At 52.1% G+C, this 27,409-nt stretch overlaps 1 protein-coding gene across 5 annotated transcripts in view; it reads right to left on the reverse strand.

The window, feature by feature from the left end:
• The window catches only part of PLXNA1 (plexin A1), a 290,782-nt gene that overhangs the window by 123,088 nt on the left and 140,285 nt on the right, over positions 1 to 27,409 (reverse strand). For all 5 annotated transcript variants that reach the window (XM_045025437.1, XM_045025436.1, XM_045025438.1 and 2 more), the window contains 5 exons: positions 26,686 to 26,826; positions 20,163 to 20,263; positions 16,070 to 16,193; positions 13,414 to 13,567; positions 11,754 to 11,853 (listed from right to left, as the gene is read on the reverse strand). In XM_045025437.1, the coding sequence (XP_044881372.1) occupies positions 11,754 to 11,853; positions 13,414 to 13,567; positions 16,070 to 16,193; positions 20,163 to 20,263; positions 26,686 to 26,826 (620 nt within the window). The remainder of the gene's footprint in view (positions 1 to 11,753; positions 11,854 to 13,413; positions 13,568 to 16,069; positions 16,194 to 20,162; positions 20,264 to 26,685; positions 26,827 to 27,409) is intronic.

The raw sequence follows: 27,409 nt of genomic DNA on the forward strand, positions 1-27,409 counted from the left end.
CAGGGAATAGACTTATTTCTAGTGACTCTAACAAGCTATTCTTCAGCAGCCTCCAGGGATTTTAATTTCTTAATTTACACCTTCAGGCTCTTTCTAACCTAAGACAGCCATTTCTAAAGTGCCGGTTCCTGGAGTTCTGCGTGACATTGTTACCTCTTGCTAGGATTCCCCTCCACCATGAAGATATCAAATGTAATTATATTATAGTTACTGTTACGGAATCCCTAATGTACAGTGGCATTAACAGAGACTGGCTGGCCAAACTCTCTATAAAACATATAGCAGCTAGAACACAAGCACTAGGGAACCTAAACTAGAGCAGAGTTAAACACAGTTCTGACATGTGTTACCCTTACCTACCCTAGTCAATTCCAATTCCAGTTCCCCTCCCTTCAGCAATATTTCCTTGGTAAGTCCAGGAGTCAGAGTGGGACAATAAACTAGTAATTCTATTCTGCTGAACTCCACTTGCAGCCTAAGCTTTCTCATTCATGATGCCAGAATGAGACAAACCATGTTATTGACATTGTCATACCAGGCCTATCACTGTGATCATAGAAACTTAGGGTTGGAAGGGACCTCAAGAGGACATCTAGTCCACCCCTGCAAGCTGAGGCAGGATTATGTATCATTAGAACATTTCTGACTGATTTTTGTCTAACCTATTCTTAAAAACCTCCAATGATAGGGATTCCACCACCTTCCTAGAAAGCCTGTTCCAGAGTTTAACTATCTTTATAGATAGAAATATTTTGCTAATATCTAACCTTAATCTTCCTTGTTGCAAATTAAGCTGATTACTGAGATCTGATTGTCCCTCTTTCCTTGCATGCTTTGATCAGCAGTGAAACAGTTAGCAGCCTTGAAATGTAAATGATCACGATTAGGTGTTGGAACCCTTTGAAATGAATATGGGAAGCTGAAACCTCTCCCAGAGCTAACTTTTCAAGCAGTCTGCAGACTCAGACACCACTGCACTAGTTTGCACTTGTCGTTATGAAGAACAACCTTCAGAACAGGAAGCAAATGCTAGAGAGAAGATAATGAAAGCTGAGATTCTAGAGACGAGATACCTCTAGCAGCAAAACTTACTGGTTCAATGAATCACGGCAAACTGGCCCCGTTGGATCCCTGGTGTTGCCAAAGCACACAAAAGAGCCCGAGCTCTCTGCTGTGCATTTGAGAGAGGCGCATTCTGCCCAATGTCAGGCTGTACTGCGCGTTTGAGGTTTTATCCTGAAGTGTCCATTTGTCATTACTGTCTGTTCCCGATGCAGTGGCAGGTTGCTCGGCAGCATGCTGCCATCTGTGCAGTCTCTCTCCTGCTTCCCACCGTCAGGCATTTTTAATTCCTCGTCACTTATCAACTAAAAAGCTTTCATCACTCCTGATAACTGGAGGAAATCTCCCTCACACCCGCCCTTAAACTTTAGACATTGGGGCAGACAGCAACTCTCCTATCGCACCTGTTCCACAACCAACCAAACTGGGCTGGAAACTATTTATGTTGGAGCCACAGTACAGACCCAAATGCAGGCTTAGAGCCCCAGCCAGCAAAGCTACCATGTTATCCAGAACTAATTCACCAGCAATTTCTCCTGCCTCCTCCAAGTGGTGGAGACAGGTGTCACATGAGTGGAGACAAACTCAGCAAAGACCTCCAGTTAGGCAAAATAGAAACCTACCCCGAGGGACTGGGTTCACTGGCGGCAACCACCAGGAGGCAGACTAGCAGAGTTGCCAGTCACACTCTCTCCCTCCTTGCCTCCTAAGGGTCTCTGAGCATTATGATGATGATTTATTATTTGTATTACTGTAGCTCCTAGAAGCCTGAGCCCATTGTGCTAGGTGCTGTACAAACAGATCCCTCCCCCAAGGAGCTCATAGTCCTGAAACGATCCATGTCCAGGGTCTTCCCTGGAACCTCTAAGGGGGCCACAATGGGCTGGGGTGCATCATGGCTGTAGGTCCCCCACCTAGAAAAAGAGCAGTGAGGTCTGCAGCCAACAAGGATCACCCTAATAAACACAAAGCCTTGCAGAAAGAGAGGTGGAGGAGCAGCATTGAGTAGGGGATACTGAGCCTTGGGTCTGAGGCCAGAGTCTCCACTCATGGCCTGCTGCCCCTGCTAGGTGACAGCACAGCTGGGCTGCTTTCCTTCCAATTCTGGGGTCATTTGTGAATTTGCTCAAGGTTCAATTTACACAAAGAAACATCTGATACAGGAGCACCAAGTGGCAGTGCAGGGGGGTGTTTGAGGTTAGTGAGTCAAGGAAGTCTCTGGATACCACTGGAGAGTCACCAGGCTATATGGAGAGAAGGCTATCGAGAGTAGAAAGCGTCACTCCTGAAATCCCAGCTAGGACACAATCAGCTCCACAGAGCCCAGTCCAAGAACCTGTGGATCACAACATCAGGAGACAGTTTCCTGTCAGCCAGTTTAGAAGCAGGCAGCTCAAGTCCCCATGGCATTCTTCGTGATGTCTCAAGGCCTGGTCCAAGCCTAGCGAAGCAACAGGAGTCTTTCCATTGAGTCCAATGGGGTGGCATCGTTCCTCATTCACCTTCACTCGCTCTCATCCCCAGGCACGGAGTGCACCTCGCCATTATTTTGGTAGGTGCATGGCCTGGAGCACAAATCCACTCACTTCTCTCATCTCCAGCTTAGCGCACTGAGAGCTCTTCAGCACTTTGTGCAGAGAGAGAGGAAGGCAGAGAATAAAACAAGAATCCACAGGGGGGAGATAAGCCTGACTGGGGAAACAAGCAGAGAACGGGAGGGAAGGAAGGAAGGAAGGAAGAAAGGAAGGAAGATGCAGGGTGAAGATGGCCAAAGGTGCTCCCCAAAAGCGAGAGAAAGAAAGAGGCAGGTGTTTGACGTGAGCAGTCTGGGCTCTTTCACGCGAGGTGCTAGGAGGAAGCCCTGCTGGTGGGGAGCACTGCCTGGAGCAGTGATTTCTACACAAGCCGGCCCTGGAGGAAGGATACAGAGCAAACCATGGGGAGGTGAGGGGAGGAGGGGGCAAGTTCTATTACAAGCACACGCAGAACAAGAGAGATTCACTGGAAAGGAAAATTATATACATGATCTGTGCTGATGGAAACAGCATCTGCATACGCATAGCAGCTCCCTCTGACTTCCTAAGATCCCCCGAGCTACTTTTAAGACCGTATCTCAGGATGAAAGATACATCCTTAGAAATATTACATTCCATTATAGCCTACATTTGGAGTGGCAGCCGAGAGGGAGGGGGGTTGCATTGCAAGCGCCTTGTGCTTTGCTTCCATTAATCCGCAGAACACATTGATGGGGGGTGGTGTAAGGGGGCCTGTGCTAGTGGGAGGCATCAGTGGGTTGATGGCATTCCCCGCCACAGAACCCCACGAGTTCGGGCAGTCTCCTGCTAGTCTATGGCAGACTTCTGTCCGTGTCACCAAACTGCCAGCCCCCTTCGTACTCACCAGGGTACAAGAGAGACCTAGGACTGAAAGAGCAAGGAGTGCTGCAGGCTGGCTCTCATCTCCTTTACACCCACGCCACTCTCTTTGCTCAACCCAACCCGTCTCTGTGGATGCCTCTTTGAACTCACCTCTACACCTCCTTTCGTGCTGCCCCATATCTGGAACTCCCTCCTGACCCTGCTCACTACACCCCCTCCCTCCCATTCTCGGAGTCCCTCCTGAAAAGTCGCAGCTTCAAGGAGGCCTTTCAACCAAAGCCTTAGATTTAAAAAAAGAAACCTCAAGATGTGCACATTATTCTCCCAGGGAATTTATCGACCTGCCCCTGTCCTCCCTACACCGCTGTGTGTCCCCAGCTCCTCATGTTGTTCTTGGTTTAACTCAGGCCCTGATTCTGCATCCCTTACGCCAAACAAGTAGCATAACAGTCCCATTAGAGGCAGTAGGATTGCTCACATAAGTAAATGCTACTCACTGGGAGTAAACGTTGCAGAATCAGGCCCTAAAGTTAAATGATCTGCAGGATGGGATGTGATCTGTACTTGTTTTGTAAAGCACCAATTGCATCTGAATTGCAGGGCACAGACAGAACCATGTGGGAAGTCTGGGACAGGGACAGCAGAGGGACCAAAGGTCTGGACAGCGGGGCACGAGCAGAGCTAGGAGAGTTTGCACAATGCCTGTCCATACTACACCTGGCTCTAGCAAGTACCAACAGCTGACACTTTCCTGAGGAACACAATTAGTTTTAAGCTATAGAAGAAAGAAGGAAAAAGGCAACAGCAGGGCGAGGAGCCTGGAAGAGTCTGTGCAGTGAGCAGGGGCTGCAGTGATTCACATGCTAGCAGCGAGCCCAGCCCCTGCCTTCCTTACACTGCCATGCAGCACCCGGCCCCTGAAGCAATGCATTAAAATCCCATTTGCCTAATGGAGACTTATAACAAAAGCCTGACCTGTGAGACAGGGCTGCTCTATTCAACCGCAGCAGCATTCACATGCCTAAAGTTAGAAAGACGCCCGACTGCAGATGTGGTAGAGTTACTGTTGCTCGGCCATTTCTGTATTATTTGGGCCTCTTGTTTGTGATGCCCTCAAAGAAGCTTTATAAATAAAATGTATTTTCCTGCCTCCCCATCGGACAAACACCAACTCCGGCCCCCCTCTCCCTTTCCCACAGGGCTAGTGGAGCAGAAACGAAACCAGCTTCCTTTGCTTCGCTTCCTTCTTTGTGCAACAGTATCACCCTAGACGTTCCCTCGTTCTGGGGTAGGGTTTATGGGCAGTCTGCTGCCACACAGCCTACAGGGGGAGCTCAGAACACAGGGCCGGTGTGGTGGAGGCTCCAAGAAAGAACAGCTTTGCTGGGAGATGGTAAGGAGGTTCAGTTATTGACCACTGATGGTCCTTAAGGCCACCATTGTCACCACCTGAGGGCAGAGCTCTGGGCCTCCTTGTTTTCTATGCCAGCACCTGATGGCATTAATGTCTCACATACGAGAATTACACAGAGGATGGGTGTGTGAGCCCAGGCGTGATTTCCCCAATCCAAAGTGCCATCCCACTCCCATCAACCAAGTTCCCCCTGTGACCTTCCAAAATCCTGCCATCCATCCAGATCAGGTACCCTATCACCATTTGACCTTTTATGGGACCAGCTTCTGTTGGTGAGAGAGACAAGGTTCTGAGCTTACACAGAGCTCGAGAGCTTCTCTCTCTCACCAACAGAAGTTGGTGCCATAAAAGACATTACCTCCCCCACCTTGTCTGTCTAATATCCTGGGACCGACATGGCTACAACTACGCTCCCTATGCCATTTGACTTTCTCCATTCCCCTATGCCAATGGGAGGAGTTTGTTTCCATGCTAGTGGGGCTGCTGCTTTGTAATGGATTCATCTCTGCATAGGTGGCTATGTGAGTCTGAACAAACTTCTGTTAAAACCCAAATGTTCTGCCAGTTTATCAAAATGAAGAAACTGAGGAACTAGCCCCCATGTCCCTTAAACCTCCCCCCACCCTGCCCCCAGAGTCCCTCTGGTTCTGGCTCAAGACTTCAGAGAGAAGCCACAATGGAAGCTCTGACCAAGAGATTCCAGAGGGGGGACCCCCCCAAAGAAATACTGGGAACAAATCTGTTTGGGTTTTCCACAAGGGAGGTTTCTTTCACCTTCCTCTGAAGCAGCTAGGGCTGGGCACTAACGGACTCAGGACACTGGACTGGATGGTGTTCCTAGCCTGTTTGCCAGAAGCTAGGAATGGGCAACAGAGGAAGGATCACTTGATGATTACCTGTTCTGTTCATTCCCCCTGGGGCACCTGGCACTGGCCACTGTCGGAAGACAGGATACTGGGCTAAATGGACCTTTGGTCTGACCCAGTATGACCATTCTTATGCTCTTCTAGATGGCCCCTACTCTGATCCAGTCCGGCAGTCCCTATATTCCTACAGGCCAGCCCTCCTGCTCTCATATCTATGATTTTCCCCTGCCTAGATGTCTGAGTTCAGCAGAGTTCTCCCTTCAGAAGTGTGTCCCTATATTGAGCTCACTCTCTCTCTCTCTCTCTGGAATTCCCAACTCACTTTCAAGGAAGATTTCTCACTCACCTACGTAGCCAGAGAACAGTCCCTATTCAAGTCGATAAGGGAACCTATCTCTAAAAGAGGACTCAATTTCCTGAGGAACACCTTGACAAGGGAGTTAACGCTTACAAGGAGGGCCGTATCATCTGGACACAGAATGACTAATTGGGTTATCAAAGCAGCTGGAGTAGCCTTTAAACAGTGTGCACCTGATCGGGACAGAAAATCCTCAAGGGGCTGGGCTAGCAGGGAAGGAACCTACACTAGGTTCTCCCTGGGGAGATTCCTACACAATCATCCCATCACGGGGGGTGCTGGGGGGTTGCACCCCTGACCTAAAGACCAGCCCGCATGGACAGCCCACAAACCCAGTGGATTCACATGAATTCAGGGTCAGGGGGAGGCACCTACCATTGGTGTGGGGGTCTGTGTCTCTGCATCAGCTCTGGGTCTCCACTGCTCCACAAAGCATGGCTCAAATACAGGTGTGCTGACAGGGCTCCCACAGTTAATGGCTGCCCCAGAGACCCCCCTCCCCTCGCCTCACACACACACACACTCTAAGGAGAATCCCCACTGCAGAGGAAAGATCCCAGAAGGAGAATACAGCCTGGGGCTATACATTGTTACTCTGTGCTCTATAAAGCTGAAATATGTCTCCCATCAGCCCAGCTCCTCTCCATGAACTGATCCCACCACCCATAGAGTCTCCTCCTTGTGATCCAGGGTAAGGGAGGAGAAAATGTTGTCATAGAAGCCGCTAAATCCCTTTTCCATGCCGAAATGTGCATGGTACTAGGGAGTGCAACAGGGCCCAGCATTATTCTGTATGTTTCTCAGCCAAAGATTTAGTGAAAACACACAGAGCCGTGGGCTCAGGACAGCTTGCTCTAGCCTCAGACTTCACACTAAGAGCACTAACTAGCTACCCCTTAACCAAAGGCCTCCCCCAGGCATTTCAGGGAAAGCTCAGCCTTATCTAGTCACTATACATAGAACTGCAGACGCCCCCAGCACATGGAACAAGTACATAGTCAAACACTTTGTGCTAATCTAGGTTTAACAAACAGGAGCCTGAGTCGTCTTGCCGCAGCTTTTTCTGAAAGGATAGAGACTAGATTCTTCTCTGCGCATCTGCTAGATGTCACATAGGACTGGCCTTGAAAAATCAGCTGTGGGGCAACCTTGTCAACAGTCAACAGCACTTTAGTGAGAATTACATAATCTGTATTGAGAGGTGCTATAGGCCTCCAATTCCTAGTGTCAGGGTGATTCCTCTCTCTGTAAAGCAGAGCGATGAGAGAATCGTTGCGAGGCTCTGTCACGGCTCTCCCCTCTCAAAGCAGTTTGGAAAATATTGACAAGGTCAAAACAGATTAACTCATGGGGGCATTTATAAAAGAGAGTTCTAACCCCATCCTCCTCTCGTCTCGGATTTACCAGGAGGACTCCAAGCAATTCCCAATTCCTATTTGTTAATTGGAGCATGGAAAGCCATAGCTTCCCAAAAGGGGCCATTACTGAGAATCCCCTACCTGTCTCCTTGTCAGTGTCCTTCCCTTGCAAGAGGTTACTACAGAAATCAGGAATAAGGTGCATTATCTTTGTTGCTAACACAAACTGGCTTTTCAAGCAAACCTAGCGTTTCTATTTTAAATCAAGCGCGATGCTCAGGACAAGGTCTGCTTTCCTGGTGATGCTGTAATGCGGCAGTTACACTGGAAACAAGGGCTCTGATTCCCACCTGCACCTTGCAAGAGGCCCAGCTCCGGATGGCAGTGGGCAAAACTCTAAGCCCAAACCTCAGCACGTGTTACAGCAGCACTACTGGCTGTTCTACCTTACGGCAACTTCCCACAGCTACGTATAGGCTGCTCAGCAGCCCAGAATAGCTGGCACACTCGCACAGGCCCTCCAGCCCCAACAGGCCTCTTCCCTCCCTGACCCACTCCATAGCATACTCCTGTGCCACAGACTGTGTGGGGACGGTGACACCAGGCCACTCTGCCTGCCCTACGCCACCGAGGGAGTCCCTGCACCAGAGGAAATTACAAGAGAAAGAGGATTGAATGACGTCCAGATGTGGGATCAAGATCTCACCTCCTCCTTGAAGGGAGCTGGGACAAGATTTTCAAGGGATTTTAGTGCCCGACTTGAGACACCTTAAAAGGCCTGATTTTCATCCACCCTCTGAAAATCAGACCCTTTAATGGCGTCTAAAGCTGGGCACTGTAAAACGCTAACCATTTATGAAAATTGTAGCCGGCAACAAGAGATTTAGGTTGGAAATGTTGGAAAGGAATGTAAGAGAGGGGGAGGAGAGGCCATTTACAAAAACCTAACACCAGTCGAAATGTATTCATGGATTTTTTAAAAAGCTTTCAATATAAACAGCCTTTTGTGGTTGTTGATTTCAACATTCCCCTGGGCTATCAGAAAACCCAACATGGTAGCACTATGCACACAACCCACCAGAAATAGAAAGTGCAAGTGACCAGCCTGAGGTTTCCCTTCCCCCAAGCTGAGGAGGTCCAAAAAGTAAAACAAGCAGCAGCAAAGCGGAAAAGTAAAGGAGATTGCTTAAAATTCTTTCTGCTGTCGTCATCTGAGGTGATTAGCAGTAATGCAGGGAAAGACTTTCTAAGCCCCCCCAAGCAGAGCTCCCTATAACCAGGGAAAGGAGAAATGCCAGTGAAAGTCATTAGAGATTTGGTTATGCTAATCTATCTATGGTCACTTAAAAATAAAAAGGTGGGGGGTGGGAGCGGTAACATACTGTTCCCCTACTCGAGCCTCCCCTGCAGCTAGACCAAGATTCCCAGGGCCCTTTGAAAATGCACAGAGAGCCCACTTCATGCATGGCAACAGGAATCAAAGGCTCTCCACGCATGGCAGGACCAGACCCACATTCTGCAAATGGATTTTAGCTGCAAATTTTCTCAGTGCCTTTCCAGAGCTCTGCTGAGAACACACTGGGCCAGCATTTCCACTGGTGTAAATTGGTGGAACTTCATTAGAGTTCCTGGTAGCTACTCCAATTTCAGCTGGCCCACAATTCTTCTATCCTTCTATAATGATCTGAAAATCTCTCAAACCTTTCATCCTCAAGCAGAGGAATGATTCAACACTCAGACCCTAAGAGAAGCTGCCCAAATGTAAAAGTAAAACATAATACATGGTGATCAGAAAACTAGACAGTAAAAACATTAGCCTTGTGGAAAAGCACATTGTTCCTAATACAGAATTTATCAGGCTGACTTATAGATTTTCCTCTGCAAAATATGAAACCTGGATCCAAAAGGCTATTAACTCTGAAGACATCCATTAAAGCCACCTGTCTGCAAAATGGTATTTAAATGTATTGCATCACCCTGGATACTGTTGTGTTCTTTGGCTATGACTTGACTGCAGGGCACACAATTAAAGTTGCCTCCAAACTCTAAAATCCTTGACGTAAAGAAAATAATAAAAATGTTCAACAGCCTTGAACAAGGACTTTTCTATCAGCTCCAACCCAGAGTCCATAAATATTAATGCATCCATAATTAGCCTTTTTAAATAATGCATCCAAAATCAAACCTCAACCTGGTAATAAATCAGGCAGGGATTTTTGTTACGGGTTTTTATTTCTACGTCATGCCCATAAAATAAAATGCCACTTCGCCCCGCATCTCTCCCCTCTAGACCAACACAATGGGCCCCCAATCTGGCCACGGTTGATGCCACTTGTAGTTAAAACTCTTGTTTCTTTTACTGATTTATTTTTTTAAAATCACACCTGCTTTTTAAATTTGCAAAATAATGACATGCAACTTTCCCCAGCCCAAGCTGATCTAACGGTACTGAAATCTCACAACATGAAGGGAGACAGAGCTTTTCTCTTGGGTCAAGGTGAGAGAGAAAGTCCAGTTTTAAAACTCTCTTCACCCCTCGCTCTGCAAGGGAGAAAAGATCTGCTCTTTGAAGAAGCGGCAGGTAGTACCAAATTGCCAGACGCGGGACCGGCCTCACCTCCCCAACACAAAACACCTGGAGGGAGCATTCCTGTCTGTACATCACAGCCTCGACTGTCCGCCTCACAGTCCTGTCTGCTCTGCTCTGATGCCCAGCCTTTATGCCCCAGAGGCCCTTCCCAATTCCGCCTGGATACAGACATCTCCCTGGCAGATAGGTAGAGATAGGTGTATTCAGGCTCTTCTGTTCACCAGCAGCCCCAGATGTTGAAGCTTGAATATTCACTGCAGGTTTCCAGGCACCATTCCGGGACTCCCGCCTCTCAACTGCTTTTTCCCTGATCAAAGTTGAAAACTCAGCTTGTTTGATGAATTGTCTTTGAAGAGGCTTTTTGTAGCAGAGCTCCAGGCTGCCCCTCTGATTTGGAGCTAAACTCTTCTGCAGGAAACTTTCCAACACACATTGCCAGACATTCACTCTGCTGGAATCATTGATCATCCTGTCTCTTGAATGCAGGGTTTCTGGCAGAACAGAACCACTCACATTCTTGAGTTCTGAATTTTTTGCCCAAATACACCCCAGACTCTTCTCTAACTAAAGTCTGCATACTACACTTATTGCCATGTTATCTACGCATGGGGTGTATCACCCATAACTGCATATCCCAATAGACCCACTGCATATCCCACCCCATATTTTATCACAAGCATGGCTCAAAGACACCATAGATCCACATTTAAAGAAGGTTCCAAAAGAGTCTGGGTAGAAAGCTAATCCACAGCTACTTCCACTTAGAAAACTCCTGGGCAAATGCCCCACCATATGCAGGATGTTCCATTCAGCCTCGCAGGATCGTCCCATCCTGCCATCCAACAGGCCTAGGAAAACGTAGGATTTCATGAGTTCTGCATAGCCAAGTCATTCCTGCCCTGCATGTTAACTGTTCGAAGGCGTAACAAGATGCGCAGGCCCTAAAAGAGGAGGTTGAGTCACAGGAATTGCTAAGGATTCTGCATTCTGGTGAGTATCCAACTCGTTCCTGTTTCTTCCAAAGCTTTCCAAAAAGAAAATCCTAGTTTTCAAATGAGCTTCTGCTATGAGCAGCGACTGTAGAAAAGAGGCACTGTGGGGCTCCATGTTTATTGTCTTATACCTGCTTCCAGGTTCAAGCGCTTCGTTTACAAGTAAAGAAACAGGCTGGGTGCAGGGGGGCTATCTAACTGCCAGTCCTGCAAACCCAGCGTAGGCTCAGAATGTCACACTTGTGGGCTCTTCCCTTTCCGGTTCTGCAGGCCAAGTCACGCCTTCACAAGACACCCTATTGTCTTGAGTGCCACCTGCGCAGCACGACGGCCTTGCATGAGATTGCACAGGTGTGTCTGACTGGAACTTTGCAAACGGTTCTGTTGGAGAAGCAGCAGGAATGGACTCCCACTCCCTCTCTCTCAGCTGCACAACAAGGATGGGATGGATTTATGACTGTTTAGAGGTTTCCCCTTTTCTCATGGACCTTGGCCCAGTCCTTGCCCCTTCACTACACCAAACTTTAGGGGAAGACCAGATGGCTTAGATCGCGAACAATCCTACCCCAAATCCCACTGAGCCATAGCACACAGCTAGCACCCTCTGGGCCTGTCTACACACGTTTCTTAGGTGCATAGCTGGCATCTGTCCCTGCCTGCTTCTGCCTGTCTCCGTCTCTCGTGCCCCACTCTGACCCCTCCCCAGAACCCACTCACGCAGCCCAGGTCACTTACGACTGATGGACGCTGCAGTTGTAGAAAATGAAATCCACAGCAGCAAACTTCTTCCCAGTCTCCTTGGACTTCAAGTAGAGCTTCACCACCCGCTTGTCGCCTGCAAGAGAACAAGGTGCATGCACTGTTCAGAGAGGTGCCACGGGCACAACGGACATGGATCAGAGAGAGGCCTATGGAACAGAGCACATGGCACAGCAGCGAGCAATCGAGGCCTGTGTCCAGGCTGACTGAGGCCCAAAGCGATCCCAATTAACCCCAAATAGCTAACAAAATCACCCAGTTACTGAGATAAAAAGGGAGGGCTCTCCTTCAGGGAGCCTCCTGATTGGCTGGCAGGGCTCAGAGGACAGGCAGAGTTGCTCTGCACAATGCCCCTTCAGCTTCCTGCTCTGCGCGGTGCTGGCAGGTGGAGGGGGGGATCGGAGGCGCACGCGCCCTGGGTTGTGTTCATGGTAGCAGCAGGGTGAGGGGCTAAGGAGGGCACCCAAACCAGATACTGGAACAGTCTAGGCCAGCAAAAGAGTCTGGTGGAGTCTGCTGCAAAATCAGCCTGTTTGCAGAATGCTCCAGTGCTAGGGAATGAGGTGCCACAGAGCCCTGTAGGGTACCGCAATGCTAGACTGACAGTCAGACGCTCGGGCCATCTACAGGCAGCTGTACGCAAGAAGCGGGAGAGGGTGAGGGCAGAGCACAATGAAGCATCTACCCCTTCCTTAGCTGCAGTCTCCCCTCTCCTACCCACACAGCGTATGAATCAGTGCCTCCAGGAGCCGAGTTCTTGGCAGACTCCCCTGGGTGCCGCTATACGGGGACAGACTCTCTGCGTAACAGGTCACTGCACCATTTGGCCCAGAAGGAGGAGTGGCCGGGCCAAATCTGACTGGCGCTGTGACCCCTTGCCCCAAGTCACCATGCCACTCACTGAAATTTGGCCTCCCCCCCCCCCAAGCTCCCCCCAGCAGTGCCACTGGAATGTGCCCCTGACTCTATCCCTGAGACAAGTGGCTGCCCAGTTACATGCACATACAAGTGTGCAGAGAACAGAAACAGTCTCTCCCACTGCTGCACGTCCAGCACCAACAGCATCAGCACCGCTGGCTATGGAAAAGACCTGCTAGCTCACCCAGCCGTCTCCCCAGGGCCAACGCAGGACTGATCCTGACAGCACATTCCCTCATGTCTGGTCCAGGCCAGCTTTAAATGCTCCAAATGATAGGGCCTCCGCATTGCTCTCCTGGGGAGACTACAGCACTGCTAATTTCATCCCGGGGGCAGGGATGGTGTGTGTCTGAATGCCCACACCCTGACCAACGTGTATTGACACACTTTACCCCTCTCCTCTACTTTGAGGCAGAGAGGGGGGCTGTCACACACATTTACGCTATAGATAGCTAGAAAGAGGCAGAGCTTTGAATGTAAGTTTAAAATATACAGGCTGGGGGTGGCTGAGCAGCCATCAAACTATTCCAGACATTCATGCCTCCTCGCTGGCTTCAAGGTCTACAGCACTATGGGAAGTGCGGAACTAAGTCATAAGGGGAAAGCCGGTGACTAGCCCAGATCCTGTCTGCATGTGGCTTCCATGGGAAAGTCCTGCAAGGTATGTTAGGCAGCTGCTGTGAAGGTGACATGGACCAAGTGTGGTTCCGAAACTCACCCCTGCCCCTGGTGATGGGGATCACATCCTTTGCAGATGGAGAGCTACAGTAGATCCTCCCATCTTCAATGCGGCTCTCGGACTCCGTGAAATCTTCAAAGGAGCAGTTTACCCCGGCGGAGAGATCTGGGACGTTCCAGGCCTGCAGAACCAGCTGGGGAAAGGAGGAAGAAATATCACACACAGAATCAGCTAACAAGAGGAACTCGTTAATGATCAACCAGGCCAAGCCCAGCCAACAGGCCAGGCCAGGAACAGTACCCACATGCTCCCTGAAATCCAGCAGGGGAGCCCGGCCCCCAGTCCGGAAGCAAACACTTGCTCATTCCTGAAAATTCTGGGGGCAAGGAAAGAGGTGAGATTCAGCGAGTGCAAGGCCAGAAGGGACCATTAGATCATCTAGTCTGACTTCCTGCATAGACTCATAAAAGATTAGGTTAGAAGGGACCTCAGGAGGTCATCTAGTCCAAAGCAGGACCAACTCCAACTAAATCATCCCAGCCAGGGCTTTGTCAAGACGGGCCTTAAAAACCTCTAAGGATGGAGATTCCACCACCTCCCTAGGTAACCCATTCCAGTGCTTCACCCTCCTAGTGAACTAGTGTTTCCTAATATCCAACCTAGACCTCCCTCACTGCAATCTGAGACCATTACTCTTTGTTCTGTCATCTGCCACCACTGAGAACAGCCTAGATCCATCCTCTTTGGAACCCCCCTTCAGGTAGTTGAAGGCTGCTATCAAATCCCCCCCTCTATGGTCTGCATAGCGCAGACCACTGCATTTAATCAAGGTACCTCTTCACTGAGCCCAATAACTTGTGTTTAGCTAAAGTACTTCTTACAAAAAGGCATTCAGTCCTGATCTGCAGATGTCAGGAGATAGAGAATCCACCACTTCCCTTGAGCGTCTATTCCAATGGTTAATCACCCTCACTGTTAGAAACGTGTGCCTGATTCCTAATTTAAATTTATCTGGCTTTCACTGAAGCCATTGGTCGTTCTCATGCCTTTCTCCACTAGATTAAAGAGCCCTTTAGTACCTGTTATTTTCTCGCTGTGAAGGTACTTAGACACCATAATCAAGTCACCACTCCAACTTCTTTTTGATGAGATAAACAGACTGAGCTCTTTAAGTCTCTCTCTCAATAAGGCATTCTCTCCAGCCCTCAAATATTTTTATGCCTCTTTTTCTGCACCCTCTCCAATTTTTCAACTTTCTTTTAAATGCATGCAGTATTCCAGTATTGGTCTCTCCTATGCCGTATACAGAAGCGAAATCACCGCCCTGTCCCTGCCCACTACTCTCCTGTTCATATACCCAAGGACCGCACTAGCCCCTTCTGCCACAGAATCACTCTGGGCACTTGTCTGGAGTTGCCTGTCCACTCTGACCGCTAACTCCCTTTTGGAATCCCCCATTCCTACACTCCTTAGTCCAAGATGCACAGCCCTGTATCTGGCTATATTAAAATGCAGTCTGTTTGAATGAGTCCAGCTTATCAAGTGATGCAGATCGCCTGGTCTGACTGCCCTGGCCTCACCATTAACAAGTCTGCCAATCTGCATGTTCTCCATACAGTTTACCAGCAGTGATTTTATACTGACTTCCAGATCATTGATGAAAATACTGAATAGTATTGAGTCTGTCCCTGCAGAACCGCACTAGAAACAACCCCATTTGATGGTGAGTCCACACTGACAACTACTTTTTGAGATCTGTTGGTTAGCTGTCCTTAGTCCATTTTGCATGTGCTTTATTGGTACTATATAGTGCTAATTTTTAATCACAATGTTGTGTGTTACTAAATCAAATGCCTTACAAAATCTAAGTATATTACATCTACACAGTTACCTTTGTCAACCAAACGTGCAATCTCATCAAAGACTGGATTCAAGTTTGTTTCACAAGACCTATTTTCCATAAAACTATGTTGACCGGCATTCATTATATTCCTATCCTTTCACTCTTTATCAGTTGAATCCCATATCAGTTTTTCCATTATTTTGCCCGGGACTGATGTCAAGCTAAGCAGCCTGTAGTGAATCAGGTCATCACAACAGCCCTTTCTGGTGTGCCTTTTTGAATATTGGCGCATGAGCATTCCTTCAGTGTTCTGGAATTTCCCCCTATATTAACAGAGATTTATTAAACTCTAACATCAGTGAGCCAGAGATCTTCTTAGCCAGCTCTTAGGTGCTAGTTAACCGAGTCTGCTGATTTAAAAATGCTTATCCCTAGTAGATGCTATTTAACAGCCTCATTAGTTACTAATGGACTGGAAAGTACTTCATCAACCTCATGTGATACGAGTACATCATCCTGCTTCTTTCCAAATACAGAACAGAACGATTTATTGAACAGTTCTGCCTTTTCTACATCATCATTAACAATTTTACTATCTCCAGGATTTTTTTTGTTCCTGATATACTTAACGAAATCCTTATTAGCCCTAGTCCTGCCAGGAATGGATTTTTCCCTGTCTTTAGCTTCCCTTATCAATTTTCTGGATTTTAGAAATTGTAATTTATAATCGATCACTATCTAGTTACCATTTTTTCTATTTGTTTGATACTGCATTTTTACTTCACTTTGCCACAGCACCAGAATGAAGCTAGCACAGGTGACACTTATACATCCCCAGGCTGAGCAGCTTACCGAGACCTCAGACATAGTGACCGATATGTTCCTGGGCTGGACGGTGAGCTGGACGCACTGGCGCAGGTCCGAGGCAAAGCGCTGAGGCTCATCAGCCCGCTCACATCGGTCCTTCCGCGAGCAGCTGCAGAGGGATAAAACAGCCACAGTGAGGACAAGGAGAATCCCCCGAGCTCAGAGCTAAGCACTACCCAAACCTGCGGGAGGGCCAGTCACAGGGAGTAACTGCTATACTGAGCTTTACACACAGCTCAGAGGCTGGCCAAGACTAGAGGACCCACATGCTGCGAACTCACAGGTCAGGGCTTTACCATGGTGGGATGGAGAATGGACATCACATTACAGGCAGGCTCAGGAGCCCTCCTAAATCTCTGAACTACTACAGCCAATCCCAGAGCAGGTGTTTGGAGAGGATGTATCACACCCACTCTAGCCCTGGGTACCTCCCACGGCTCTCTCCCAAGGTACCCCAACCAGCTACTCCAGCCTGGGTACGCCACACAACTCTGCCAACGCATCCCACCCCAGCACTGCAGCATGCCCCTGGATATTCTAACCCTCTCCCCCAGCTCTTCTGATGGTGCTCTCGTCTAATCGTGTGGTGGCCTGAGAAATTACTTTCCACTTGTACCCTAAACCCTGCTATGGACTCAGGTCTTCAGAGGATAGTGCACTAACTTAGTCCCTCCCCTTCCACCAGTATCAACCAGCTCCTCCAGAACATGCTGAAGCTCCCCCGTCTTTCCTCTATGCTCTAAGTGCTTCTTCCCCTCCAGTACATCACCAGATCTCTCAGAAAGCAGCTCTGGAATTACCAGCCCTCATGGCATGGGGGCCATTCTCCCACTCTCAGCCCCTTCCAGAAGCACTGCTTCCCCTTAATGAGTTCAAAGAACTTCCCTTTATCTTCAACAACATTATTGCATTATGGGAAAAGTTTAATTAAGTGGAGGGCAAAAAAAAAAAAGAGATGCCTGGACGCATGTCAAGGTCCTGGCCATGATCTGGGTGATTTATCCCCTGAGCAGATGCCAGTGCCACACCATACCTCGAAGACCCCGAAATGTGCTCTGTCCCAACCCCCACACCACCACCACCTCTCTGAGGGATCATGGAGGGAGACGGCAGCTCAGAGGTTAATTAAACACTCTGCATGGCTAGAGAGGCAGAGCTTTGCCAGGGACAGACACGCTTCCAAGGTGATTTTCAATTCCAACCCCCCCCAAAAAAATCCCCAACTCTGTGTTGGTTTTTCTACCTTTCAAGTCACTTTCCCATCCCTCCTGCACATGGAACTGAGCTCTGGGATTCTGGCTGCCAGGTTAAAGGTCTTCCCACCCAGCTGTCCAGAGCAAATTACAGCCCATTAGCACGGCCCCCTCCCTGCAGTAAGTAGGGTGAGGCATGACTGCCTGCCTGCGATTTGCCTCTGAAACACTATGACTTTGATTCCTGTCAGACACAGGTGGGGAGCGAGGGCAGAGTCAGGGCCCCTGTGGTTTAGCCTCTCCGCCTATCCAGGCAGCTGTGCCGGCAGCACTGCTAACCACAGGTGTCTGTGGCTGACCACACGTGCACCACAGCGGGATGTCCGGCTGCAGAGAGAGCTATTGCCCGGCTCGCTCATTGGGTCTGACCTGAAATCTACCCTGGGGATAGGGAGAGAGGCGTCAGTTTTTGCCCCTTGGACAGCATGAGGCCCAGCAAGTCTGGAAAAGGAAGGTCCGGGTGAGGCCCCCGGCCAGGAGTTCACTGGCTCCATTCAGCAGAAATTCTCTCGGACTGCCCCACACCCCATGTTTGAGTCTCTCCTCCTCAATTTCCCTCTGCTTCTTGCCTACCCCCCCCCCCCCACAGGCCCACTACAGCTTGGCTGGAAGCTTGAGGGGATGGCTCCCCACGCTATGGCTCAGGTGTGTAATGCCTCAGCTCCCCTTACAGCCACTGGGACAAATCCCAACAGGCTCAGCTCAGCCTTTTGCTCTTCAGAGCTTGGTTCCATGCAGGTTACTGCATGTGGGTCCTGCAGAGTGGAGACACTGAGCTCCTGCCTGCTCCGCATGGACATTAAAGATCCAAGGGCACACTGAGAAAGAGCAGGGCTTTGTCCACGGGGCACTGACTGCTGCTCTCCACGCCTGAGGCACTGCATTTTGGCTGTGCTGTGCACACGAGGTGAGAGGCGCCACAGTGCAAAAGGCAGATTATTCTGTTGCGTCTCTCACCCGCTGTCTGCACTTTGCAGCCCACCTTCACTGCTAAGGGTGCTGGCACACAACCGGGTCTTGGCTCTGTGCAAGTCTGACTGTGCCTGCTGCCTCTCCCCAAGCTGCACCATCACACAACGTGCAACAGCACAGCCGGCTGCCTTGGCCACCGACACTGGCTTCGTGTTGCCAGCGGGGAGCTGAGGAACAGGGCTTCTGAGAGGTAAAGGTCCTGCTTTCCACAGGCCTCCTGAGTAACAGAGAGGTTAGCGCCAGTACTTCTGGCCGAGATGGCACAGTGAAATCGGGCACATTTGCATGTGTGAGAGAGAAACTGGTGTAAACATCACAGCACGAAGAGACGGGCAGCCCCTATTAGCTCCCTGAGTCCGTCGCCCACTACAGGCTTAGCCCCACTGTGCATTTCCTAGGAGCAGATGTTGCTGGAGGCAGCGTAGGAGACTGAGGCCAGGGTCAGTGTCAGGACACGCTCTCCCCACGCCCTCTGCCACCCGTGCTGCAGAGTGACTCCAAGGCTCTCAGTCCGTGACCGCTCTGCTAAGGCTGTTCGCAAGGGGGGTACTTAGTGCCTGGCATGGTGGGAGCTTTGTGCTGTGGGCACCGGTCTGCTCAGGCTCCGAACCACCATCAAACCACGTCTGGTCACGAAGGGGAAAGTCACCACAGGGATGAAATGCCCTGGACTCCACAGGGCTAATGGGGCAATCCAGACTCTGACACTGCAGCACCCTGCATGCCCCAGCAGCTGCCACGCCCAGAAGGGCTGGAGAACAGCTGAGCAAGGGGGGCAGGGGAGAGCCTCTCCATTGCCGTGTGACCTGCATTAATGTGTGCTGCAGGGGGATGGGAAGCTCCTGCCCATCAGGGAGGGAAGCTTCATGTCTAATCCTTAGCCACCCGGCAGATCTGACACTCAGAATCCTCCGCGCGCTCGATGGCTGGCGACTCGGAGCGGGCTGCCATCAATCACCCTCGCAGCACCACTTCATTCCAGGGGACACAGCGCAGCCGGAGGAGCCAGAGAGAGACAGCACAAGCCAGGTGGACAGGCCCTTATCTCCCAGGCTGGTTTGCCACCAGCTGGAAACTGGCAGGGAACCAACCCCTCAGCCAGTGCCTCTCTCTGAAGGGCTCTCATCTGCACCCACACGCTCCACGGAGTCAGTGAGTGGCAACACCACCCACAGCGGAGGAAGCTGAGGGTCACACCCGCTGAGATGGGCTATTCTTCCTTTCGCTGGGGTCTGATAGGGGCTGAGCATGTACCACAGACCTCAGCAAGAGCACCTTGAGAAGCCACCCAAGCAAGGCTAATCGGCCAGCATCTCTGGTGAGGACTCGAGAAGGAACAATGGGAGGCTGCAGGTCAGCACTGAGAGGCCTTGGCTGATCTGTGTGAGGGGCCCAGGACTGGAATGGGATGCGGGGGAGGCTGGACAGTGCCCGGGACTAGGATAGTAAGACAGGTGAGGAGCAATGGGCACTGGCCCAGCACCTGCCTGGATCACGCTTGGCTCTAGCAAGGCCTATCGTCAGTCCCCGTAGGCGCAGCAGACTGGCACCCAATGTGTTTAATGTGGAAGGCACTCAGAGACCACGGTGATGGGCAGCAGTACAAACCCCTACAGACAAAAGGCATGCAATAAAAATCCAACAGCATGCTCAGCCCCCAGCGAAACAGGGCTCTGTTATGCCGCGTTGGGGTGGGGATTCATGTCCTTGCTGGTCCTGGGAGACCCAGCAGAGCCCTGGCTAAGGGGGCAGCAGTGAGTGTTTGTCCGGGGCAGCCCTGCAGGTGACCGGGGAGAGAGGGCAGCTGTGCAGGGCTGGGGCACAGACACACAGCACGAGCCCGCCGTACTCACACGTTATGAAGGACACACCAGCCGCAGTGGGGGTCCTTGGATCCCAGGCACAGCGCACAGCTCTTGTATTGCTCACAGCTCTCCACGGGCACTCGTGTCACCTGGGGGAGAGAAAGAGACGGGCAGATTGTGAACGTGCCCATCAGAAAGCCCCAGGCCAGCCTGTTCCTACCCACCCACCTCTTGGGGAGCCCCACAACACACACCAGGAAAAGGGGCCGGGCTTGGCAGAGTGGGGGCAGAAGGAACCAGTGCATGGAGAGGGTGGGGACAGAAGGGAATGGGGGAGATGCAGGGATCCTGCAGGATAGATGGAATGGGTAACTGGGAGCGGGAGGGGAGTGGGAGAGGGAGAGGAGGAAGGAGGCAGGAATGAGTGACAGCGAGGGAGGGAGGAAGGGAAGGTGGGTCGCACTACGATAGTGGCTCAGGCCCATGATTAAGGGAAGGCTGTAGGGTACAGTCCCCTCATGGTGCTGGATCCCATCCCCAGTTAACTCCACACTGTGTTAAGAGCCCCACCTTTGGATGTGAAGGGGTTAACAAAACATAGGGGCAAGTCCCAGGCTTGTTTCAAGCCCAGAGCTGAAGATCTGAGGTGCCCTGAGTGTTTCTTTCAGGCTAGGGACGGGAGCAGTGGGGCAGCAGGCAGAGACCCTTCTCCTGTGCTTTCATCTCATGCTGTGCTCCCCAGAGCCAGCTCAGTGCCTATGAATCCAGTGACGGGGCTAGGAGCCCAGTTTCCACCCCTGCACAAGCTATTGTGGCTGGGGGGGAGGGGGAGCACAGAACCTCCCCCTCCCATCTGTGCGGCCACGGTGAGCACTTGATGTGAGCAAGTGCCCCCGCTGACTCCACCGTACCCGGAGTCCCACAGCTTGGGGCACGCAGGCAGCATGGCACCTTGCAGCCCCCCACCCCAGCTACCTGGGGGGACGGATACCCTTGGAGTTCCCTGGGGGGGCTACAAGTGTCTCCTGCCCACATGTGGGGGTGTCTGTTAGAGAGTCAGCAACAGTGCATGGGGCCAGCTGCTGAACAGAGGCGGCTCTCCTAATAAAGGCCCAGAGGGCCTGTTAACACTGCAGCTTGCCTCATGACTTGAGCCTAGGCTGGCAGTGGCTATACCTAGGGCAGGGCTTTCAGAGATAAGTGGCTAGATTTAGGATCCAGGGGTGACGTATAGACACCTGATTTTTACAAGTGCTGAGACCAGCGAGGCAAGGGTGCCCTCCCCTCAGTCTCAGGCAAAGAACAGCAGGACCTGGGTGAGCATTTATTCGTGCTTAATGCCCCAGGGAGCACTTTGGGGGTCAATAAGGTGAAATCTGGTCTCCAGGAACAGCAGCCTCATGAACCCACTAGACCGCGGGTTATTTCAACCCTATAAATATCTCCCTTCTTGTCCCTCAAGAAGCCCATATAAGCATGACCAAACACCATAGGGGGGCATCAGGGGTGTTTCTCAAGCACAGGGGTGCATGGACCCCAAATGCACAACCCTGGGAAAATTCCCATGCTGCCCCCTGCTTCAGGGAGCTGCAGACCTGGCTCCTTCCCAAGCCAGATGTCCCTGTCTTTCACTCTCCTTATTATCAAATCATAGAAATGTAGGGCTGGAAGCGAGCTCAAGAAGTCATCAAGTCCAGCCCCCTGCATTGAGACAGGACCAAGTAAATCTAGACCATCCCTGACAGGTGTTTGTCCAGCCTGTTCTCCAATGACGGGGATTCCACAAACTCCCTAGGACCCTTCTCCCTCCCCATCACTCCAGGGCAAAATCCGGAGGTTGGAACAAGAGTTAGACCAGGTCTCCACTACAGACTTCTGCTGGCATCACTCAGACAGTCAGGGGTGTGAAGAGGTGGGACCCCTGACAGGCAGCGGCCCTAGTGAAGATGCAGTTATACAGCCAAGCTGCACTTTCACCCTTATAGTGTGTTCTGCTCATGCGGGGGACTTTCGCTAGACTGGTACAAAACCCAACTTTGCTGGTATAGCTTCAGCGACACTAGCAGCGCTTTGCTGGTATGGTACATTGATAGCCCTATACCTGTACAGCACTCCTAGTGTAGCCATGGCCTTCCTTGCTGTGGCCATCAGTGATGTTCCAAAGAGCAGCAGCAGCAGCATTCCGTAAGTATCAGCTGTGACAGGCTAACATGCTTACAGACCCTGATGGACAACGGCCAGATGCCAACCCTGCTGCTGCAGGGAAGAGGGGAGATTTTAAAAGGAGCAGGGTCGGTAGGACATTCCCCCCTTACCAGCCTAACCTGGTCCTCAAGGGCCTGTAGGTCACCTGGCATGGTTGGAAAGAGCCCTACAACCTTCTACACCTAGTGTACAGTCTCCTGTGGGGACCAGTCTGAGCTCCCTGCAGGTAGCTAAGAAGGGGAAGAGAGGCTGGAAACTCCTGGACCATGTGAGGACACCTCTGCTTGCCCCATCGGGCCCCACACAACACTTAGCTCCTTAGGACGCTCAATGGTGAGAGGGAGGGCAGGCGGGGCTGCTCTGTATCTGTTCCCAGCAGCCAATGGAAGGCCGAGTTCATTTCAACCCAGAGGCAAAGGCGCTAAGAAAAGCTACATTATTTCCATCAAGAATTATTGAACCTTGAGAGAGAAAAACAGCTCACGAGGGACCTGAGAGCACCACTGTACCCAGCACAGACACAGCCTCTCTAGTGCGCTCTGGCTTTCATGGAAAGGGACACAGGGCTGTGTCCAACATTTCGCAAACACCCTGCAAAGCCTTATGCCCCTCAACCTTGACCTTCACGCCCCACTATCAGCCCTGCCCTCCTCCTACAGCTCTGCCAATCCCCCTCCACTCTGACCCACAGCTCCTCCCGCTACTCTAACCCTGAGCTCCTACACGACTCTACAGACACCCCTCAATCCTGACCAGCAGCCCACCACTGCCATTCCAGTCCTGGGCCCCCGCCCTCCAGAGATGCCCCTCAACACTGAACGGCAGCACCCCTCCCCCCACGGAAGGGCCTCCCCTGAACGAGGCTATTCCAGATTATACCGGATGTCATGCCAGGATTGTGATACACAAGCAGGGACCAGACTGAGACCCCACCAAGCTCTTTGCCAAGCCGGCTCAGCTCCTGGAATCAAAGGCAGGTCTGGCACAGAGGAAGGCGAATGGCTGGGGGTCCTGGCGATCTAGCCAACCTCTGTAGAGCACAATGAACAACTGGACTCTCCAGAGTTTAGGAAAATGGGCTGTCATTTTACAGCCCTCTATGCCCATTTCAGATGCTAGCCAGACCCCTGCATTTCCCGATACGTGACGGCAGGAGTTGGCCTTAAAGGGTTACAAGCTCTTTATTAATTGCTCCTCCAGATTTGATTAAAATCCCCTCGTTTCTCTGGCCCTCCGAGCTCTGTTACAACTGTTCATTTAATTACTTTCCAGCAACACCCTGATAACACCAGGCTGCGATGGAAGAGAGCTCTTTTTATTGAGGAAAGGAGAGGATCAGGGTGGGAGGTTTCAGAAGGCAAGAGAGTTCTTTGCTTTGTCAGCGAAGAGACAGAAGCTGCAAAAGCAAATGTCATAATACCCACTTCCAATCTGTCTGTACAGCACCCAACACAATCGGGTTTATGTCCTGCTATCCTCGCTGTGAAAAAACACTGCAACTCAGCAATAAATCCCCTCCTGTTGGGATTCACTGAGCAAAGCCCTCGTCTGTCCGGCTGCCCCCTAAATATCCCACCAAGGGGATTCTGTGGTAGCCAGGCCTTAGAACTGCAACAGAGCAATGACAGGGAGGCTGCCAGGAACAGCTTCTCAGATTTCCCCCCACCCTTTCCTTTAGCGTCCTTCCCCCTGCCCCCCAATCCCCAGCCTTTCCCCATGGGATCCCCACATACACAACTTCAAGCCCTCCGATCCCCTGGGGAGCAGGGAACCCTCTGTGGTTCAAAGTGCCCTGGAGCATCCATAGATGGCCCTAACGTTCTCTTGTGGCCTGACAATCCAATCAGACCTCCTGCATAATCCAGGCCAGACAATTCCACCAACAATTCTGCATCAGACCATCCCTTCTGGTCATCACTCCTTGCTCCCCAGCTGGCCACAGCTTAGGGCATTAGGATGGGGCTGGGAGTGCAGAACGGGGGGAAGCAGGGACTTACATAGGGAGTGAAATCTCCACGCATGGCCTGCAGACTCAGGAACATGGTCTCTCTTTCAGCTTCTGCCTTAGAGCTGAAGACCATCTCCCGCTGTCACTTCAGCAATGCCACAACGCATGTCTGTCACAGCCCAGACCTGGGAATGCAGGGCCAAGGGGAGAGGCTGCTCCACTAAGAAAGAGTTACGGCCCATTTTCAATCCTGCTGCCGTTACCCAGCAGAAAGGGAGAGGAGGAAATGGAAGAGCTGGGAATAGTAAGGGGCTTGGTGCTCAGAGGCTCACCACTGAGCCGCATCCCAGGCCCTTTGAGACACTGGGGTTAGGGGATTCGGCCAACAGCCTCCCAGTCAGCAAGTCACCCAGAGAGCCCCAGGTCTCCTCTGGCAGATTGTAAACCGGAAACAGGGGCTGGCAGGAGGAGGAAATAGGCTGCTCCGTCCCCATGGGATTTCTGGACCAATCAAAGGCCCCATTTTCACATCCCCCACCTGGGACAACAGGGCTGGAGATGTATCATGATTCTAGTTCAGCTGTGGTTCCAGCCACGTGCACAGACTGAGACACACTTGCCACAGCTCACCCACGCTGCCCACCCTGCCACACTGGGAAAGCTGGGCCACGACACAGCTCCGGCAGGAGTCCATCTCAGGGGGGCAAGAGGCCCACTGCCCCCCTTGGTTCATCCCGTGCCCCTGCTCCAGCTGCACTCTGAGCGAGGCACCGCACGGGTAAGCACACTGCAAGGGGGAAGAGTGCTCACAACTCGCCAAGGGACAGCCACGCTGTCATGGGGCGCCGGACATGGCTGTTTTGGGAACATAGGCACAGACCCTACACAAGCCCTCCCAGGGCAAGAACACTACATCTCCAGCAAGCCTGCCTGCAGTGGAGGAGGATGGGGTGGCTAGTATCCCCTGAACCATGTATTTGGTCAGCTCAGCTGGACTGTCTGTCCCTACTTCTTCCAGCAGACCAGAAGAGATAACTGCCTGCTGCTCAGGGGGGCCAACCCAGTGGCAATACCAGTGCAGAAGAGCCAGAACCCATCCCATTCCGCTGGCTGGTGCGCTGGCTAGAGGGAGCGACTGAGCCCAGGACATAGCAGAAGCTAGGCAGAGGGAAGATCACACATAGCTCCACACCCTCTTATGGTGGACCAAGGAGCAGAATGACCCTCAAAGGAAGCCTTTCATCAGCGTTCAAGCTGGGATTTCCAAAGGAGCGAAAGAGAATTGGGTTCTCAGTGCCCACTGAACCCAAATGGAGCAGGGCACTGCATCCCCCCACCCCCGGCCAGGCTCCTCTGCAAAGCCCAGCATGAGTGTCTAGAGCAGAGGTGGGCAAACTACAGCCCGTGGGCCACATCCAGCCTGCGGGACCGGCCTGCCCGGCCCTTGAGCTCCCAGCCAGGGAGGCTAGCCCCCGGCCCCTCCCGCACAGCCATGCTCCTGCCGAGCAGAGCGGCAGCGTGTCTATCTCCGGCCTGGCAGCGCAGCTGCCAGACATACTGCTCTGAGCGGCATGGTAATGGGGCTGGGGGAGGGGGGGTTGGATAAGGGGCAGGGGTTCTGGAGGGTAGTCAGGGGACAGGGAGCAGGGGGTGGTTGGATGGGGCGGAGGTTCTGCGGGGGGGGGGAACGGGGGGGCTGCATAGGCATGGGGTCCCGGGGGGGGGCTGTCGGGGGGTGGGGGTGTGGATAGGGGTCAGGGGACATGGAACAAGGGGGGTTGGATAGGTGAGGGGTCCCGGGGGGCCTGTCAGGAGGCAGGGGTGTGGATAGGGGTTGGGTGATTGGGAGCAGGGGGTTGGGGGCAGAGGTTTGGGGGAAGGGGGGGTTAGGGGCGGGAGTCCCGGGAGGGGGCAGATAGGGGACAAGGAGCAGGGGGGGTTGGATGGGTTCGAGGTTCTGAGGGGGGCAATCAGGGGGTGGGAAGTGGGAGGGGGCTGTTTGGGGAGGCACAGCCTTCCCTACCCGGCCCTCCATACAGTTTTGCAACCCCAGTATGGCCCTCGGGCCAAAACGTTTGCCCACTCCTGGTCTAGAGCTTGTGCCATCAGACTGCAGGACCATGCAGAGGGGTCTCAGGCCCCTGTCAGAGGCTCCGGGGAGACGAGAGGGACAGTGCTGGCACTCTGTGACTGGGGGAGCAGGAGCAATGCAGCTTCCGTCCCTATCATGCTGCTTACTCCTGTGTTTGGTGCCTGGGCACTGTGGTGATGGGAGCAGGCTGGGACCCTGCCTCTTGTAGGATTGGGGTGAGATGGCTGCTGCCGACTGCAGCACAGGCTGGTCCCCTCAGCTGCCACTTCACACTGCTCCTGCTGGGGAAGCAGAGCGAGCCTTGCCTCTCCCTCCTGGACAGTTACCTGTTTCTCAGTCATGGCGTAGATGTGCTGGCGGTCGGGGCTGAGCACCAGGTCTCGCAGGATGGAGCTGCCCTCGTGGGCCACGACGTTCTCATACTGCAGCGCCGGCCGCCCGCTGGGACTGGACAAGTCCACCAGGATCTGCGGACCAGAGGGGAGAGGGTTAGCGCTGTCCCCCACGCAGGGAGGGGAAACGCGGCAGTCACGCCAATGAGGTACGCACAGAGGGGTTTCAATCACGCATGGACCCTAGTCAGGAGGCCTCAATCTCCCCTCCCCCAACACTCCACCTTGTCACCTTCCACTCGTCTCCGCCCTGTGTGGTTTCCAGCCAGGACCACAAGCGGAGACAAGAGCCATTGCTGACTTCATGAAAATTAGACGGCAGCAGAAATCAACCTGGTGAGAAAGGCCCTCAGGCTCCAGAGCTCAGAGGGGCTTTGGCTGCCTTAGGGAAGCACTGGAGCAGCAGTCCAGGCTTAGGAAAGCTCTCCAGACCCTCTCTGCCATCTGGCAGATGTAATGCCCCACTTTCCCGTGGCCCCTTCTTTCTCCTACACAATCTGCACACAACCAGAGGGGGGGAGCAGGGACTAGGCCCACCCAGGGCAAGACTGTGCCCTCAGTCTGTTCTCCAGTCCCAGAGTTCAGTTGTCAACATCCCTAGCAACGGGGCTGTCGCTCTGGGGACAACATCAGGAAATCCTGCCATTTACTCATCCCA

This window comes from Mauremys mutica, chromosome 7, assembly GCF_020497125.1.
Source record: "Mauremys mutica isolate MM-2020 ecotype Southern chromosome 7, ASM2049712v1, whole genome shotgun sequence".
Classification (NCBI taxonomy): Eukaryota; Metazoa; Chordata; order Testudines; family Geoemydidae; genus Mauremys; species Mauremys mutica.